The following is a 16,018-nucleotide window of genomic DNA, read 5'->3' as shown; positions in this document are numbered from 1 at the left end:
CTTAGCTTCGACAGTAGACGCCGGCCCGGTGAGTTGCCAGTGGAAGGCTCCCGACTGGCCAGTGGCGGACCCGGGACGGCTACACTCTAATTTGACGTACCCGTGAAGTCATCCAATCCCGATTCCCAATTACCCTCAGGTTCCGGGACGTCACCGGCAGTATGCAACTACATAGCGAGATCTCGCCATCTCTCTCGCACGCCGATTTGCGAGTGCTATGTAGATCGGGCGTCTCGCGAGGTACATAAATCTTCGCTTCCGTATGCGATCTTAGCCTTGGGTGGCATAGTCGTGAATCTCTCTGCCGGATACCGTACCGTCGGTAACTAAGGTGTGACGTCCGTCGCCGTCGGATTAGTGTTCCACCGGCCGGCCCATGCGCGCAACGCCGCGCTCTCTACTAGTGAACACCATACCATTACCATACCTACCGTACCTACCATCTGAGGTGAAACCTATAATCACCACGCACACGCACAGCTTCAGCTTCAGCTAACCACCTTGGCCCCATAGCCCGAGCTAGGTACCGTATCACTATGTTCTCGCGCACCCTCAAGCTCTCCCCGCTGCGATGCCGGATCTCTCCGGCTCCTTCGACGCCATTCCAAAGCCGGAGCGCCTACGTCCGCTTTGGCCCGCCCCGCGGCGGCAGTAATAACTACCAGCGCTTCAACCGCCGCCCAACCCTTGGCGAGATGTGGGAGAGTCCGCGGTTTAGGTTAGTACTCTCAGCTCTCTACTCTCTGCTCGATGATTGGGGATTGGGGATGATAACGTGGAGTACTCTGCAGGAAGATAGCTGGCGGCACAGCAGTCGGCGGCGTCACCTTCTACGCTTACAATACCGAGGTTGTCCCCGTGTCTGGAAGGAGACGGTTCAATATCGTCAGTGTCGAGAATGAGGCGAAGATGGCTGTGCAGATGTGAGTGCCCGTGGGCGGAGGGGTGGAGGGGTGCTGGTGGGATTGGGGTTAACCACACGGGGCCCGCGCGGGATAGGTATGAGGAGACTATTGCGCAGTTTGAGGGACGAATATTGCCAACGAATCATCATCTCACGAGGAGGGTGAGGAAGATTCTGGATCGGTAGGTTTTTCTCGGGGTGTGGTTGGAGTTGTTGGTTGGGGGGTTGCGCTGATGCTGACGCTGGACCGTCAAAGCTTGATACCGGCGTCGGGCCTGCAGGATCTCGAATGGGAGGTCTTCGTGATCAAGGACGACTCCATGAAAAATGCTTTTGTAATTCCTGGGTAAGCCCTGCAGTCTGGCTGGAAGTATTTTTTCGCACGCTCTCTGACTCGGACTGGATTGGATAGAGGAAAGGTCTTCGTTTTCAGGTATGGTCTTGCCGTGAGGTCGTGGATGTTTTATGTACTTAGACACCCACCAGCGGAATCCTCCCTATATGCGGCGACGACGACGGTCTAGCAGCCGTGATGGTACATACATACTCTCTCTTCGTATATTTTTCAGCATCTAACCAGCTCAGTCCCACGAGATAGCCCACACAGTAGCGCACCACGCCGCCGAGCGCCTGAGCAAATCGTTTATTGCGCTGGCTGCGGTGCTGGTGGCGGGCATAGCAATTGGAGACCCGGACATGGTCGGCCGGATGGGCAGGATCCTGATCGATCTGGTGTACCTACGGCCGGGGTCTAGGAAGCAAGAGGCGGAGGTAGGTTTCGTGACTTCCGAGTGAGTGAAGAATGGGGGGATCGGGGGATGGGTTGACTGAAACCGAAACCGTGAGCGTAGGCGGATTATATCGGCCTCATGATGATGGCGCAGGCTTGCGTATGTTGCCCCCCCTCCCTCTGTGAACCTGTGAACAGTTCCACTGAAATGAAATGCCATCGATCAACAGTATCGACCCGAGAAAGCGGTGACGCTATGGGAGCGCATGGTAAGCCTCGTCATGAGTATGCGGATGGAAATCTATTAACCACGCTCTCCTCCTACAGGAAGCTGCCGAGGAATTTTCCATGCCTCAGTTTCTGAGCACTCACCCTTCTGTACGTACCCCGCAAATCCGATCTCCCCCATCCTCAGGGTTGAAACTGATATATGCATGTATATAGAACGTCAAACGGATCCAAAACATTCAGCAATGGTACGTATTACATAACCTCGTTGGGTGGGGGTGGGGGCCGGCAGAGTTGCTGACCGATCGATCAATGCAGGCTTCCGGAGGCAAAGGTCAAGAGCGAGATGAGTGATTGTTCGGGCACTCCTGCTGTCATTGACGAGTTTGTCAAGGTGTTTGAGTATCCCAAGTGGTGATTTCTACATACATACTGGATGGAGGAATTCATAATAGACGAAGTAAAAGAGGCACTTATTTGTTCTCATCTCACGCAAGTCCAGAATGAAGTGACATTGGCTATCTATAGACCGCGAGAATGGTCATGAGATTCTCCAGTGTCTCGACCAGTTCCTTCACCTCATCACCATATTCGGGCGGTACCAGCGCCACAAGGCGCGAATACACCGTCCGCAGCTGTTCCACCTCCTTCTGCAGGAACCGGCCCGACGGGCCCAGCGTGGCGAGTACACACTCGCTCGCCAAACTAAACAGCACCACCGCCAGCTCCAACTTATCTCTTCCCCAAGAAGCCGTAGTCTCCTCCACAAACGCGACCAACTCCCTTGCCCAGACCTCGTCAGCAAACTCCTCCGCCTGCACAAACGTCTCCAGAAGCCTCGCCTCCTCGAGGGCCAGCTGGCCCTCCAAGTCATCATCGCAGTTCGCCCTCAAGTCCTCCCAGACCGTTCTCCACGCCCGGAGCTGCACAAACACCTCGCGGCCATGTTTCTCCTCCATGACGCCGTGGAGCGCCGTGACGACCCAGGGGCGGTAGTCCACGCCCGCTTCCTGGCCCCGCGTCCACAGGCCCAGGAACACATCCACCATCCCGCCGGCCTCCTCACGCAGGCTCTCGTCCTCGCGCAGCCAGAACGCGAGAGCGCGTACCGCGCCAATGATCAGCGCGTCGCGCTCGGGACCGCCAAGCAGCGTGCTGTCCCATGTCAGCTGCTTTGGCTGGTCGGCGGGCTCGAAGCCGGGCTCGAAGTACGCTGCGCCCGTGTACACGGCGTCCCAGCGGTCGCGCAGGAATTCGAGGGTTAGTCCGAAGGTCTCGGAGATGTCGGTGCGCAGCTTGAGGAGGTGGTCCGGGGAGATGCCGATTTGCGAGAAGTCGCTAGCTGTAGCGAGGAAGTTCAGGAAGACAGAGAGGATGTCGAAATTGCAGGCGAGCCGCTGCGAGGTCGAGGCGTACGAGGGTAGTGCAAGATGCGCGAGGAGCGAGGGGAAGGAGGCCCGGATGTCGATGGTGATTATTTGTAGGAGGAGGTAGAGGTATGGCGGCGTGTTGGAGGAGGGGCCGTCGGTGGTGGGGGTGGAGAAGCGTTGGAAGAACTGCGAGGGTGCGTAGGAGTGTAGGAAACTGGCGATGATTATGATGCAGTGACGGCGCTCCTCCGAGGATGGCCCGGAGCTGAAGATCGCCCTGAAGGCGGCGTAGAAGGGCTCGACCCATTCTGGGTCTGCGGGAATGAACTGGGGATGTCAGTGGGATTGACTATCAGACTATCCGGTGGAAAGAATCGACTACATACCTGAGAGGGTACCCTCGTCAACAGCTCACCGAGGAGCGAAAGGATCGCGAGTCTGGTCTCACGCTCACAGACGCCTACTTTGTTACCCAACGATGACAGCAAGCGTTTCAGGCAGGGCCTGACGAGCTCCGCCTCGCCCAGATCACTCGTGAAAGCATGCTGCAAAACCAGATTCGCATTGTCGTTTGCTGCCAGCGCATCTACAATAGGCCCAAAGTCTTCAGTTTCAACAATCTTCCGTGCACCTAGTGACCCTGACGCAAACACGATGAGGATCTGTAGGATTGTAGCTACCGTCATCGCCGAGCTGGAACACATTAGTTGCCATCGCCATCGCCGTCGTCGCATTCCCGGGAAGGCACACACCTTTCAGGAATAACCGCTATCAGCGCTGGTGTCCGGTCCACCAGGAACGGATTGTTCCCAGCATCTGGTAGAGACGTGGCGAAGGCGTTGATGATATTGACCGCGAGCTCCACCATCTGTGTCGCCTCCTCGGGAGACTTCTGTTTCGTGGTGCCTGGAGTTCCCCCATCAGCATCAACTTCTCCGTCCACCGTGCAATATTATGCCCTTACCAGCTTTCAACAGCCGATCGAGAAACGTCGGCTTCAGGGCCGCAGCGCAGCGTTGGAACACGCTGGTGGGGTCGACGACATGGTTGCTGATCGACAGCACCATAGCCAGTCCAACGAAACGCGAGGTATCGTCATTTTTGGAGAGAAGGGAAACGCATTGCGATATCAGCTCTTCGCCCTGTTCCTGTGGTTGTGTTGTTTCGCTGGTGCCCGCGGAAGACGATGTTTCGGCCATGGCGAGTGAGGGTTAGCTGGAGATTTTCGTGGTGCAATTGTATGACGCAGGGACGTCACGTTGGCTTTAGGCTCAACCACTCAACCCAGCCAGGACCCCAAGAGGGCCATTGAAAGTTGGATCACCATTTGCGGAGTGGTCACGCCCGAGTATTTGGCGATTTTGGATAACTCGAGAGGGGTCGGAGGAAAGATTCGAGAGGCACGGTAGTTAAAATTAGATTTAATGTACGATCCGAGTCCTGGTGATTCGTGAATCGTGACCGGCATGATCCACTTGGCGTCTCCTATGCAAAGATGGCGATATCGTAGGATGCAATTCCGTCCGAATAACGCTCTGCTTCTAATCTCCCTCAACAGGCCGACGAGAATGTTGAAAGATACCGTAGAAAGTCTCTGAGAGTTCTGGGCGCCACAATGAACCGTCAATGGCAGCTTCTTAGCAGGGTTGATGTTGTCAATCTAGGAATCAAATTAGTTACGTGGCGGTGTACTCGGGGGCCGGTGTCTGTCCTCGGTCTCGGCCTCTGGACCGAAGGGCCAGATACCTGTGACCAAGAGTGTTTACGTCGAGAGTCGAGACGGTCGCAGGCCCTCGAAGCGTCATTCCGGAATTGAGCCGCAGGCCTAGCTTGCGGGGCCCCGCACCATTGAATGGCGAGATTGTGTCGAGCTCCATGAAACCTTCAAAGAGCTTCACAACAATCCTCGCGTTGATACCGTATCCGTCCATAGAAGGGGCCACTTGGGGATCTGGAGCAGTGGACCGTCTCACCACAACGAGTGCAATCGCAAAGACCCAAAACGCACCGAATCCGTGGCATCGCCATCTAATTCGTCTCAGATACTCGGCCGTAGTTAGCTCTAGACCTCCCTTGCCGACGGGCTCGCCCCGATTAATGTGAGCGGCGGGGGTCGCCGAACCCCTCACCATGTGACTTTGTGCTACGTCAGAGGGCACTTCAATAGAAAGCATACCGAGTCCTCGAACCACATCATTCACCTCTTCATCCGTCCAACTTTTGCTGTCTCAAACAATTAGTTGAAGAAACCAGCCCCATCGTGCTATCTCACATCCAACAAGCTTCTTCGAGTCCGATTCGGACCTTCCTCGTTATACCCGTCGTTTGCAATGGACATCGACGCTGCAGGGTCCCACCTCGACCACAGTCGGGCACCTTCCAGTGCAGGACCCGACGAAAGTGACTTCTATAACCTCAACGACGATAGTCAGCTGTCGTCCTCTCCCGAGACAGGTCATGCGGGCGACATGGGCGGCGGCGTCGATGGCGAGAGGAAGTCTGCATTCTACGACTACAAACAGGAGAAGACGCTGCGGCAAACCGACGCAAAGCTATTCTTCCAGCAACAGCAGCAGCAACAGCAGCATAGCCAAGGGGTAGGTCAGAGCGGATGGAACTCTCCCGTCCTGCGTTCTTCTACCTGGGGTGGCCCCACAGGAGGTCGCAGTAAAACCGGAAGCGTCAAGTCCTTCACTTCTTCACACCACCACCATAATCCTCACCAGAGCCCATCGTTGCAGCAGTTTTCATTCGGTGCTCCCGTAGGATCCAGAAGCCAGACACCAGGAATCACGGCGATCGGGCTGGCATCTTTCGACAAGCCTCGTGAAGATAGCCAAGTCCAAGGGCCCGGAATGGGTCGATTTGACCCCCATGGCATTCTGGAATCCGCCTCTGGCGGCGGCGCACTTCCGCAGTTCAATGCATCATCCGGAAATGCCGCCGTACCGGTTGATCCTCGCGGTGGATATGCAGGCAGCAAGTTCCCATGTATAAATCCATTGTTATAGCTGTGCTTACCAGCTCTTGTAGGTGACCCAACCTTGTCCGCAGAGCTGTCTGTCATCTACACCAATGTTCAGAAAGTCCTCGATCTTCGACACAAATACTTGCGGGTCTCCTTGCAAGGTGGCAGCGACAATCCCAACGATGACCCCAGCTGGAAGATCTACCCACCTCCCCCACCTCCCGTCTGGGTGGAAGATCCCGCCAAATCCGTCGGTCTTCAGGGTCCTGCCGACAGCATCGATCCTACTGCCGCTGAAAAGTCGTTTTGGGCGGGAAGTGAAAACCCCAGGGAAAATAAGTACAGAAAACCAGGCGAAGACATCGGCGAAGATTTCATCTACGATGAAGTCGAAATACCTGGGGAGGATGAGATGGTTTTCCGTTTAGACGACAAGGGCGTTTATCAGGTCTATGAGAATAAGAAAGGCATGTACTGTCCGCTTAATCCTGACTTCAGAGGATCTGACTCCTTTTCTTTCCGTGTAGCGCTGGATACTGATATGCCGATCGTCACTATTCCTGCTATACGGGAATACTACATGGACCTGGATACCGTACTGGAAATCTCGAGTGATGGTCCGAGCAAGAGCTTTGCGTTCAGACGGTTGCAGTACCTGGAGGGCCGATGGAACCTGTACTCGTTGCTCAATGAGCATCAAGAGATGGCGGACTCAAAGGTATGGGGATAGATGACCAGTGCCCGAAGTCACTAACACTGACGATTACCAGAGAGTGCCCCATCGTGATTTCTACAACGTGCGAAAGGTGGATACTCACGTTCACCATTCCGCTTGCATGAATCAGAAGCATCTGCTACGCTTCATCAAGAGCAAGATGAAGAAGTTCCCAGATGAAGTGGTGCTGTATAGGGACGGCAAGCACTTGACCCTGGCGGAGGTTTTTGCCAGTATCAATCTCACAGCGTACGATTTGAGTATCGATACACTCGATATGCATGTGAGTCTATTGCTAGCCTTTAGCTCCAGAGTTGTGATTCTAATGTTTGGAACTTCCAGGCCCATACGGACTCCTTCCACCGTTTCGACAAGTTCAATCTCAAATACAACCCCGTGGGAGAGTCTCGGTTGCGAACTATCTTCCTTAAGACGGATAATTATGTCAAAGGCCGATATCTTGCGGATATTACTAAGGGTAGGAGCAACGTTTCCGATAATGGAGGCACAAGCAACTGATCATGCGCGACAACAGAGGTCTTCGCCGATCTGGAGGCTAGTAAATACCAAATGGCCGAGTACCGTATCTCCATCTACGGACGCTCCGAGGACGAATGGGACAAACTCGCCGCGTGGGTGGTCGACAACAAGCTGTTCACCCATAACGTGCGATGGCTGATCCAGATTCCCCGGCTTTATGATGTTTACAAGTCAACGAATCTTATCACATCGTTCGAACAGCTCATCAGGAACATCTTCAATCCATTGTTCGAGGTTACCAAAGACCCAGCTAGTCATCCAAAGCTTCACATATTCCTCCAACGTGTCATTGGATTCGACAGCGTGGACGACGAAAGCAAGCCTGAGCGCCGGACGTTCAAGAAGTTCCCAACACCTGCGGACTGGAACTTCAAGTCCAACCCTCCATACAGCTACTGGGTCTACTATCTGTTTGCGAACATGGCGTCGTTGAACGTTTGGCGCAAACAGCGTGGATTCAATACCTTTGTCCTCCGACCGCACTGTGGAGAGGCCGGTGACACCGACCACCTTGCAGCGGCGGTACTTTGCTGTCATTCCATCAGTCACGGTATCCTGCTGCGTAAGGTTCCCTTGCTGCAGTACATCTTCTACCTCGATCAGATCGGAATTGCAATGTCACCACTGTCCAACAACGCGCTCTTCCTGGCCTACGACAAAAACCCGTTCCAGACCTATTTCAAACGAGGATTGAACGTCTCCCTGTCAACCGACGATCCGCTCCAATTCGCCTTCACCAAGGAACCACTCATCGAGGAGTACTCGGTCGCCGCACAGATCTACAAGCTGAGTGCCGTCGACATGTGTGAGCTCGCCATGAACAGCGTCCGACAGTCGGGCTTCGAAGGCGCCCTGAAGGCGAGATGGCTTGGAAATGATTACCATCTTTCGGGTGTTGCTGGCAACAACATGGACAAGACCAATGTGCCGAATATCAGGATTGCTTTCAGGCATGAAACACTGTTGGAGGAGCTGAGGATGTAGGGCCATAACCACCCAAGCCACAGCGTATCAACCTGAATGCTGACCTTTCATGAATAGGATCGAGAGATATGCCACCGGTACGGCAGAAGCTACATCCTCTTTGCCATCATCCGAGTTTCCACCAGCGTCGGACCTACCACTGCACCGCTCACACTCCCCAGCAACAAGTATGCAGACCAATGCAGCCACCTATGCCGGCACACTGGTAGATCAGCAGCAAAACGCACCGGTGAAAGCATCCAGCGGCCGACTACGTGCCGGCGAAAGCGGCCACGAGCACGGCACTATTTCTCCCGGTGGATTATTGAGACAAAACACTGATGGCAGCATGGCAGGAGCCTCGTCTCAGGATGGTGGTGCCTATCGGGATGTCCACATCACGGGTTCCGAACCCAGGGTGTGGCCGGGTATTGTCAGTAGCAGCATGAAGCGTCAATCGAGCGTACAAGAGATGGATCGTGCAGCAGAGCAGCAGCAGCATTAGGCGCGCTGTGACTCTGCACCAATTGATTTGCAGTATACGATGGAGAGTTTGTGGTTGTGTGCTAGGGTGTCATGTTCAATAAATGATAGTACTTTATCACGGTTACTCTGATTGGATATGCTACAGTAGAAAAGTGAACGGTCCCATGACTAACAAGCATGCAAGAAAACAAGAAGCTGAACATCAGAACAAGCCCAATCCAGAGAATGAAATACAAAAGCATGTTGATAACTCCCCCGAATGCAAATGAAACCCAAAAGACAATCAACAGGCAGGTGAATGAAGAACTCCAACGCAAGCAGACGCAGGCAGGCGCACATATAAAAATACAACCAACAGACAGACTACATGGCATCACTCGTCATCATCCATCATACTAAGCATCGACACCTCGGTATTAATAATTCCCGCAAACTCCTCGCGGCCGATGCCCGCCTGCTTTGCCAGGCGGTACATGCTCTTCAAACTCGTCGAGATATGTTGTTTTACCGCGATCTCGACCTGGATTCCCGTGTTCTGCGCCTGCTCCTCGAGTCTCGCGGCGAGCTTCCCATCCGACCCCGCCGACCCCGCCGACAGTGGCCTTGGTGCGTGCGGAGGCGAGGACGTAGGCGACGTCGCCATCGTGTGCACCTCGCTGTCCGCCGAGCCGCTGTAGATGCTCGAGTCCAGCGCGGGGACGACCTCGTCGTACTGGCTGAAATACGCCTCCTCGCTCGGCGGGTTGGGCAGCTCCTTGGCCGCCGGCGTGGCGGCAGAGGACCGGTCGTACATCGCCCAGTAGTCGTCGTCGTCCTCCTCCTCCTCGCCCTGCGCCGCCGCCTCTTGAGGCAGCAGCGGCGTGGCGTCAGAGAGCTTCCGGCCGCCGGTGGAGCGCGAGGCGGAAAATGCCTCCTCGGCCGCTGCAACGGTGGCGTGCCATAAGGCTGTGTCCTCTGCACACGAGGAGGCGTGCACGTCTAGCACCCGCCACGCATCGTCTTCGCCCTCGGGGTCGTTGGGTGACCATGTGTAGATCACTGTCAGCCCCCAGTCGGCGAGTTCCAGCGATGCGTTGAGGGTTTCCTCGTCCAGCCGCTTTATGCCGTTGAGCTGGGCGTGGCCGAGCTCCAGCTCGCCGCTGGATGGGTGGGGGGTCAGGTCGAGGGTCGATAGGTGGGAGACGAGCGCCGCCCCGTGCGTGGCGTTCCAGGTCAGCAGCGAGGCCCAGTTGTTGGGGCTGCTGAGGAGCTTGACTCGGCTGCGGAGAAGGTGCGTGAGGAGCGGATATAGGCTCTCCGGTGGCGTGGGTGAGGTGAGGGTGCTGGGGATGTGTGCCAGCAGCGGCGGGAGGAGGGTGGAGGGGAGCGGCGGGTGGATTGAGTCGGACATTTTGGTGTTGTTCGTGGTGTCCTTTGTTTGGTGGTGAGGGGTGAGTGGTGGTGGGGTTGTATCGTGAATTTGATGCTTGCACGTGCGTAGCGTTGATGGTGGGCGAGTCTATGTGCCGGGTGTGAGTGAAATCGAGTTCGATCGAATCCTGGGGCCCCCACACTTTAGTTGCTAGACGAGTATTTCTATCTCGATGGCCAGGCCAGGCCCTTCTGTTTATATAGGCTCTTGAACAGAGTGTGGAGAAAGACACCGCGGGGAAGCGGAACGGACGAATGGAGGGAGGTTAGGTATTATGTCCCGGGACATGCACTACTTTATATTCCACACCCTGCCTGCACTGGATCTAGCCTATGATTTGCTCTAGCAGTGACGGTAATGGCTGCCCGTGAGCTTCAAGAACAGGAGGACTGTGGGGAAGGGCATCGCAGAGGGGGCGTGTGGTGGGCAGTGTTGCTTTTTGCTTTTTGCTGGTTTGGCCATGACCAGCCAGCGTGCAACTGGTTGGCAACGACGCCTCTTTCTGTCATGTGCAACAAAACAAGGTGGAGAAGAGGCCCAACTTCCTGGCCGTTGGTGGATAATCGAATCAAGCCGGTTGGAGTCTGGACGATGGTGGTTGCGAATAGCCGGGCCCGGCTCATGTGCAGTTAGAGTGTCACTCGCGAGAAGGAAGGTGGCGGTAGTGGTGGTCATTAATTTATGACTGGACGATTGAAAGTGTCATTCCCGTACTGCTGGAGATGTCTATTTAGCCATGGAAGTTTCGCCGACTGGCCACGTTTTGACCGACTCTCGGCTCTCGACTCTCGATACTCTAAACAACAACGGCCATAATGTGGCGCGAGACACCGATGTCTCGAGCGGCCTTCCCTTCCGCCATATTACTGTTCTGCAATCGGACGGGGGTACTATTGGGCATTCACCGCGGATGATAGCGCATCTCGGCCGGTGAGAATGGAGTCTTGAAGATGCAAGCACCCATTGAGGTCGTGGTAAGGAGAATACCTGTCCGCGGCATCACTGTCATAGGGGGGAGTGCACAGTCAAAGCCCACTTCACCTCGACAGGTCAATGCGGAGCTCTCTCGTAATCCTAAACCAAAGCTGAACTGTCAGCAGTTGGATTATCCACACCGCTGGAGCGGAGAGGAGGCTGCCGAGCACTACCTAGCTAGACTCGAGGAACAGATCCGGCTGACCCAAGAAAAGATCCGTGCATGGAGCTCCGATCTGTTTATTTTCCGAGACGGCAACGGCAACGGGAGTGGAGGTCTATGTTGCTTGCACAGGTCAGTCACTGGTGGTCATTTTGGAGGAGGCTATACGCACATATGTATATACAGGATCTCGCACCTGCGGTGATGACGCAGTAAGTGGCTGAGGGTACATCGGAGTTGCGGAATAGACCCCGAGCATGTCTCGTCGACCTGGGCAACCGGTTGTCAGTAGAGCAGGGCGGAGCAAGATGTCCAATTACCAGAGGCGAGAATATGAGTGCGGTTCAGTGTCTTTCTGTAGAAAGGGAATGAACAACGGAGGCCGAATTGAAGTTGAAGCTCTTCCTCGGTCCTCTCACAAACATCTCGTGGCCCGGTGCCACGGTTGGCCCAATCAAGCTAGCCCCCTAACAGCTGCTTGCTGCACGGCGCTAGCCATCAAGGCATCCCCGTCAAGTCAAGTCAAGTCCGCCTTCCGTCCTTCTCGGTCTCCGTTCCTTCCCCACCCCCCTTCGATTCGCCATACAACAAGAAAGACGACCGTCGGCTTGGGTCCCACCCCACCCATCGTTCGAACTATACATCTATTACTAGTACCTCATCAACATCGCGGTCCTCAGCTTCTTCGCTTGGCTCCGCAACCTCCTACCCCCCTCTCGCTCTCCCCCGGAAGTGAACGATGCCATCCCTTTTCTTGGGTGTTTACAAGGCAGTCTACGGCTACACCGCCCAGAACAACAAGGAGATCTCCTTCGACGAAGGAGACATCATATGTGTTCTCGAGAAGCCTGCAGACGATGACTGGTGGAAGGCAAAGAAGAAGGGCAATGTAGTGGATGACGAGGAGCCGGTTGGGCTCGTTCCGAACAACTACATCGAGGAGGTAGGCAACAGCCGTACAATGTCCGGAGCGCGTTGGCGGTAAAGATGGTTTCTAACGTGGAACGCGGTACTTCCGAGCTATCTAGTTCGAACCTATCGCGAAATGCAAAGCACTGTACGACTACACTCCACAGACCGAAGAGGAGCTGGCTTTCAATGAGGACGACGTCCTGGATGTGTACGACACGTCCGATCCGGACTGGGTGCTCGGTGGTCTCAAAGGCCAGTACGGATACGTGCCCGCGAATTATGTCGAGAAAGGAGACGAAGCTTCCAGCCCTGCAGATGATGGCGCTGCCGCAGCTGCGACCGCTACGGCAGCTGCTGCTGCAGCAGCGGCGGCTACTTCCAAGAAACATGTTGCCTTCACGCGAGAGCGAGAGGAAAATATTCCAGAAAGTCCGTCACCTGTACAGCGACATGCACCGCCTCCTCGCGACGAACCCCCTTCGCCAGCTCTCCCGGACCGCGAGCCTGCTCGGTCCCCACGTCAAGAACCGCCTAGGGCCGCCTCCCCTCCCCGCCAGCAACAGCGCGAACGCGAACGAGAACACCGCTCAGAGCCCAGCTACAGCCGGGACGAGGGCCGGCCGGCCGCACGACCTACCGCGAATCGCGGCGGCAAATCGCCGAAATCGCCCCAGTTTGTAGAATCGGACGATTCCGATGGCCCCGGCTTGCCGCTCAGGAGGCCTGGTCAGGCTCCGTACCGCCATGGTGGTGACCAAGACAACTCATCACACCCTATCCCACCCGGATTTCGGACCTACCCTGTCATGGAGGTGGATTCAAAGAAGAAGCGTGCTGCGACTTTAGGCTTGGGTCCGAATCGCATCATTCTGCTGCCCGACAAGAGCTCCCGTCCTAGGGAAGAGTGGACTATCGACAACATGACCGGATACAACTACGAAGGGAAACACGTTTTCCTCGACCTCAAGCATCCCTCAAGATCGCTGGACCTCCATGCCGGATCCACCCAAGTCGCCGAAGAGATAATATCTGCACTCGGAGAGCTACGGGGGATCCGTAAAGCGGCAGGATTGGACGAAGTTATCGCGGCTGTCAACGGAGCCAAGGCGCAGGACATCGGAACTGTGCTCTACGATTTCCCAGCGCAGGGCGAGGACGAAGTGTCGGTGACAGCGGGAGACGAGGTTGTAATCCTGGATGACACCAACGACGAGTGGTGGCTGGTTAAGCGCCAAGTCAATGGGGAAGAAGGTGTCCTTCCCAGCAGCTACGTCGAAAGGGGCAGGAAGAACATATCGCAAACCTCCGGAATTAAGGAATCACCCGGTGTTCGGTCCGACTCACGCAAATCGCCTCACATCCCACAGGGCAGCAGCAGCGGCGCCGGTGAAGTTAAGGTTTCCGGGGTTCCGGTGAGGAGGAGCAGCTTAGCGGCGCCTTCACAGAGTCGAAAGTCTGCGGCGCCGGGGAAATCGAGTATGCCTCATCAGCCTCCTTCACGCTTGCGTTATCTCAAAGAAAGGCCCAATAGCGATGCTTTACTGACAAAAAATACTACAGAGCCCGATACCTCCCAAATTCGCACTTGGACGGATCGCACCGGCTCTTTCAAGGTCGACGCCCAGTTCCTCGGCTGCAGAGATGGCAAGATTCATTTGCACAAGGTCAATGGTGTCAAGATCGCCGTTCCGGTGTCAAAGATGTCTATGACCGACCTCAGGTACGTCGAAGACAGAACCGGGATGTCTCTCGACGAGGACAAGCCGCTATCGGAGATCATGAAGGAGCAAAGACGGAACAACGCGCAGAACGAGCAAGCCGGTATTGCCGTCCGGCCCAACCCAATTGCTACAGTCAAGTCCAACAACCAAATTGATTATGATTGGTTCGACTTCTTCCTGGGATGCGGCGTGGATGTCAACAATTGCCAGCGCTACGCATTGAGCTTCATCAAGGACGAGCTGGATGGGTCATCGTTGGAGGATCTCACCTCCGACGTCATGCGAAGCTTGGGTGTGAAGGAAGGCGATATCTTGAGGATCAGGAAGAAGCTAGATGAGAGATATGGTCGAAAGAAGGATGGTGGTAACGGTGATGGAACTGGGGCCGGTGGTCTGTTTGCGGATGGCAACGGCAACCTGAAGACATCGCGAACGAGGCCACCGCCAGCTGTTCAAACTGGAGCTGTGGATCCCAAGGCTCTGCAAACCCAGAAGGAAAAGATGCAGGCCCAAGCACAAACGCAAGGTGCGGCATCAAACTCGCCTCCAGGAGCGACATCAGAATCCGGGTTCGAGGACGAAGCTTGGTCCGTGAAACCGACCAAGGCACCGACTGCTGCTCCTGCTGCGTCCCCGTCCCCCCCTCAGCAAACACAGCAACCGGCCCCGACGGCACAGCCTCCTGCGCTGACCGGTGCTTTGGGCGAATTGGCATCATTGTCGCTTGACACCCCACCACTCCAACCAACCGTCATTACTCCTCCCCAAACTTACCAGCAACCCGGGATCAATGCACCGGTGCCGGTTTCGAATATGATGCCACCCATGTTTACCGGACAGCAAAACGCCAACCAACTTTCCAATTTCCAAGCTGGACGGGCTCGGCCGGCTGCACCTACCATGTCTGGGAACAATTTAGGAATCGCGCCGCCCCCAGCGAGACCCCTTTCTGCACCACAATCATTCATGACGGCTCCTGCGCAGGCACTGACCCCAACGTTCACTGGTGCACCAAACCAGTTCTCGTATATGAATCCCCAAGGTCAGCCAGGAGGAATGCCACAGATGTCATTTCAAAACACCGGAATGATGCCGCAGCAGTACAGCCAGATGGGGTTCCCAATGCAGCAACAGACGCCGATGCCGATGCAGGTACAAATGACTGGAATGCCGATGCAACCTATCCCGCAGCCACAGATGCAGCAGATGACGGGCATGCCGATGCAGCAGCAGCAGCAGATGACCGGAATGCCAATGCAGCAGATGACTGGGCAGCAACCCCTGCCGCCATTCTCGATGTACGGCGGCGTAGGGTCGAACGGCGCTCTCGGCGTCAACAGGATTTTGCCCCCGCCGTTGATACCCCAGCAGACTGCCGCCTCATTACGTCCTCAGCCCACTGGACCGCCGCCGCCAGTTAGGTTTGGAGTGCAGCCGAAGAAAATGACGCCGCAGCCCACCGGAAGGGCTAACCTAACGAAAGCTAGTACGTGTTTCCCCCGAACCCTGACTAGGTGGATGGGAATGTTCTAGAATTGGCGTTCGTGTTGACTGACACCAGTGTAGCGCCCGAGAATCCCTTCGGTTTCTAGTTCTCAGCATTTTCCCTGGTTCTGGTTTTATTCTTTCGTTCGCACTACAGCTCTAATTAATCGACAATATTTCGCCGATATCCTCGTAGCCTCATCTCTGGTGTTTTATTTACCGCTGCAGATTTCCAACAGATGGGTTTTTGGGTACGATAGCAGTTTGTTTTTGGGTTTAAGTGGCATGTGTGATCTAGCCTGCACTGTGCACTGTGATACGTGCTGCTTCGTTTTTGTTGTTTCGATCTTCATGTTTATGCTCTTTCCCTCTTAATCTCTTTCCCTTTTCTCCGCTTTCTGTTTCTTTTCTTTTGGCTCGTCTTTTCCATTGCCAGTCCTCTTTTCC

General features: G+C 55.3%; 5 protein-coding genes across 5 annotated transcripts; 3 read left to right on the top strand and 2 right to left on the bottom strand.

Annotated features, from left to right (window-relative positions):
• The first annotated feature begins 425 nt into the window (after window positions 1-425).
• On the top strand, window positions 426-2,341 carry BZA05DRAFT_402054 (peptidase family M48-domain-containing protein). Its single transcript, XM_051484067.1, has 12 exons — window positions 426-718; window positions 792-923; window positions 1,000-1,086; window positions 1,161-1,250; window positions 1,317-1,337; window positions 1,391-1,439; window positions 1,490-1,675; window positions 1,756-1,794; window positions 1,865-1,903; window positions 1,962-2,012; window positions 2,079-2,110; window positions 2,181-2,341. The coding sequence occupies exons 1-12, from the start codon at window positions 537-539 to the stop codon at window positions 2,278-2,280; spliced, it is 1,008 nt and encodes a 335-aa protein (XP_051338123.1). The 5' UTR covers window positions 426-536; the 3' UTR covers window positions 2,281-2,341.
• On the bottom strand, window positions 2,125-4,656 carry BZA05DRAFT_81285 (Neurochondrin-domain-containing protein). Its single transcript, XM_051488666.1, has 4 exons — window positions 4,197-4,656; window positions 3,985-4,138; window positions 3,619-3,925; window positions 2,125-3,559 (listed from the first exon to the last, which is right to left on the bottom strand). The coding sequence occupies exons 1-4, from the start codon at window positions 4,429-4,431 to the stop codon at window positions 2,381-2,383; spliced, it is 1,875 nt and encodes a 624-aa protein (XP_051338122.1). The 5' UTR covers window positions 4,432-4,656; the 3' UTR covers window positions 2,125-2,380.
• A 765-nt stretch (window positions 4,657-5,421) lies between these two features.
• BZA05DRAFT_375233 (uncharacterized protein) lies at window positions 5,422-9,034 on the top strand. Its single transcript, XM_051481784.1, has 7 exons — window positions 5,422-6,211; window positions 6,266-6,667; window positions 6,728-6,918; window positions 6,971-7,198; window positions 7,258-7,393; window positions 7,451-8,435; window positions 8,497-9,034. Exons 1-7 carry the CDS (start codon window positions 5,563-5,565, stop codon window positions 8,921-8,923), a joined length of 3,018 nt encoding a protein of 1,005 aa, XP_051338121.1. The 5' UTR covers window positions 5,422-5,562; the 3' UTR covers window positions 8,924-9,034.
• BZA05DRAFT_81219 (uncharacterized protein) lies at window positions 9,012-10,503 on the bottom strand. The gene is made up of 2 exons (XM_051488665.1): window positions 10,458-10,503; window positions 9,012-10,402 (listed from the first exon to the last, which is right to left on the bottom strand). Exon 2 carries the CDS (start codon window positions 10,292-10,294, stop codon window positions 9,278-9,280), a length of 1,017 nt encoding a protein of 338 aa, XP_051338120.1. The 5' UTR covers window positions 10,295-10,402; window positions 10,458-10,503; the 3' UTR covers window positions 9,012-9,277.
• A 1,484-nt stretch (window positions 10,504-11,987) lies between these two features.
• On the top strand, window positions 11,988-15,772 carry BZA05DRAFT_81181 (SH3 domain-containing protein). Its single transcript, XM_051488664.1, has 4 exons — window positions 11,988-12,396; window positions 12,482-13,841; window positions 13,926-15,572; window positions 15,653-15,772. Exons 1-4 carry the CDS (start codon window positions 12,193-12,195, stop codon window positions 15,676-15,678), a joined length of 3,237 nt encoding a protein of 1,078 aa, XP_051338119.1. The 5' UTR covers window positions 11,988-12,192; the 3' UTR covers window positions 15,679-15,772.
• The last annotated feature ends 246 nt before the right edge of the window (window positions 15,773-16,018 follow it).

The sequence above is a fragment of the Tricharina praecox genome (assembly GCF_024521635.1).
Source record: "Tricharina praecox strain CBS 144465 chromosome Unknown BZA05scaffold_17, whole genome shotgun sequence".
NCBI classification, from domain to species: Eukaryota; Fungi; Ascomycota; class Pezizomycetes; order Pezizales; family Pyronemataceae; genus Tricharina; species Tricharina praecox.
This window is presented reverse-complemented; position numbering and strand designations above follow the sequence as displayed.

What these genes read in the sequence shown, in the direction of transcription:
- BZA05DRAFT_81181 (XM_051488664.1), top strand. Translation starts at nt 12,193, where the DNA reads ATGCCATCCCTTTTCTTGGGTGTTTACAAGGCAGTCTACGGCTACACC. An exon ending in CGAACAACTACATCGAGGAG is followed by an intron (nt 12,397 to 12,481) that starts GTAGGCAACAGC and finishes CGAGCTATCTAG; the next exon opens with TTCGAACCTATCGCGAAATG. An exon ending in TGCGGCGCCGGGGAAATCGA is followed by an intron (nt 13,842 to 13,925) that starts GTATGCCTCATC and finishes AAAATACTACAG; the next exon opens with AGCCCGATACCTCCCAAATT.
- BZA05DRAFT_81285 (XM_051488666.1), bottom strand. Translation starts at nt 4,431, where the DNA reads ATGGCCGAAACATCGTCTTCCGCGGGCACCAGCGAAACAACACAACCA. An exon ending in CGATCGGCTGTTGAAAGCTG is followed by an intron (nt 4,139 to 4,196) that starts GTAAGGGCATAA and finishes GGGGAACTCCAG; the next exon opens with GCACCACGAAACAGAAGTCT. An exon ending in TGACGAGGGTACCCTCTCAG is followed by an intron (nt 3,560 to 3,618) that starts GTATGTAGTCGA and finishes TGACATCCCCAG; the next exon opens with TTCATTCCCGCAGACCCAGA.
- BZA05DRAFT_402054 (XM_051484067.1), top strand. Translation starts at nt 537, where the DNA reads ATGTTCTCGCGCACCCTCAAGCTCTCCCCGCTGCGATGCCGGATCTCT. An exon ending in AATGCTTTTGTAATTCCTGG is followed by an intron (nt 1,251 to 1,316) that starts GTAAGCCCTGCA and finishes TGGATTGGATAG; the next exon opens with AGGAAAGGTCTTCGTTTTCA. An exon ending in ACGGTCTAGCAGCCGTGATG is followed by an intron (nt 1,440 to 1,489) that starts GTACATACATAC and finishes TAACCAGCTCAG; the next exon opens with TCCCACGAGATAGCCCACAC.
- BZA05DRAFT_81219 (XM_051488665.1), bottom strand. Translation starts at nt 10,294, where the DNA reads ATGTCCGACTCAATCCACCCGCCGCTCCCCTCCACCCTCCTCCCGCCG.
- BZA05DRAFT_375233 (XM_051481784.1), top strand. Translation starts at nt 5,563, where the DNA reads ATGGACATCGACGCTGCAGGGTCCCACCTCGACCACAGTCGGGCACCT. An exon ending in AAGAGATGGCGGACTCAAAG is followed by an intron (nt 6,919 to 6,970) that starts GTATGGGGATAG and finishes GACGATTACCAG; the next exon opens with AGAGTGCCCCATCGTGATTT. An exon ending in CTGTTGGAGGAGCTGAGGAT is followed by an intron (nt 8,436 to 8,496) that starts GTAGGGCCATAA and finishes TTTCATGAATAG; the next exon opens with GATCGAGAGATATGCCACCG.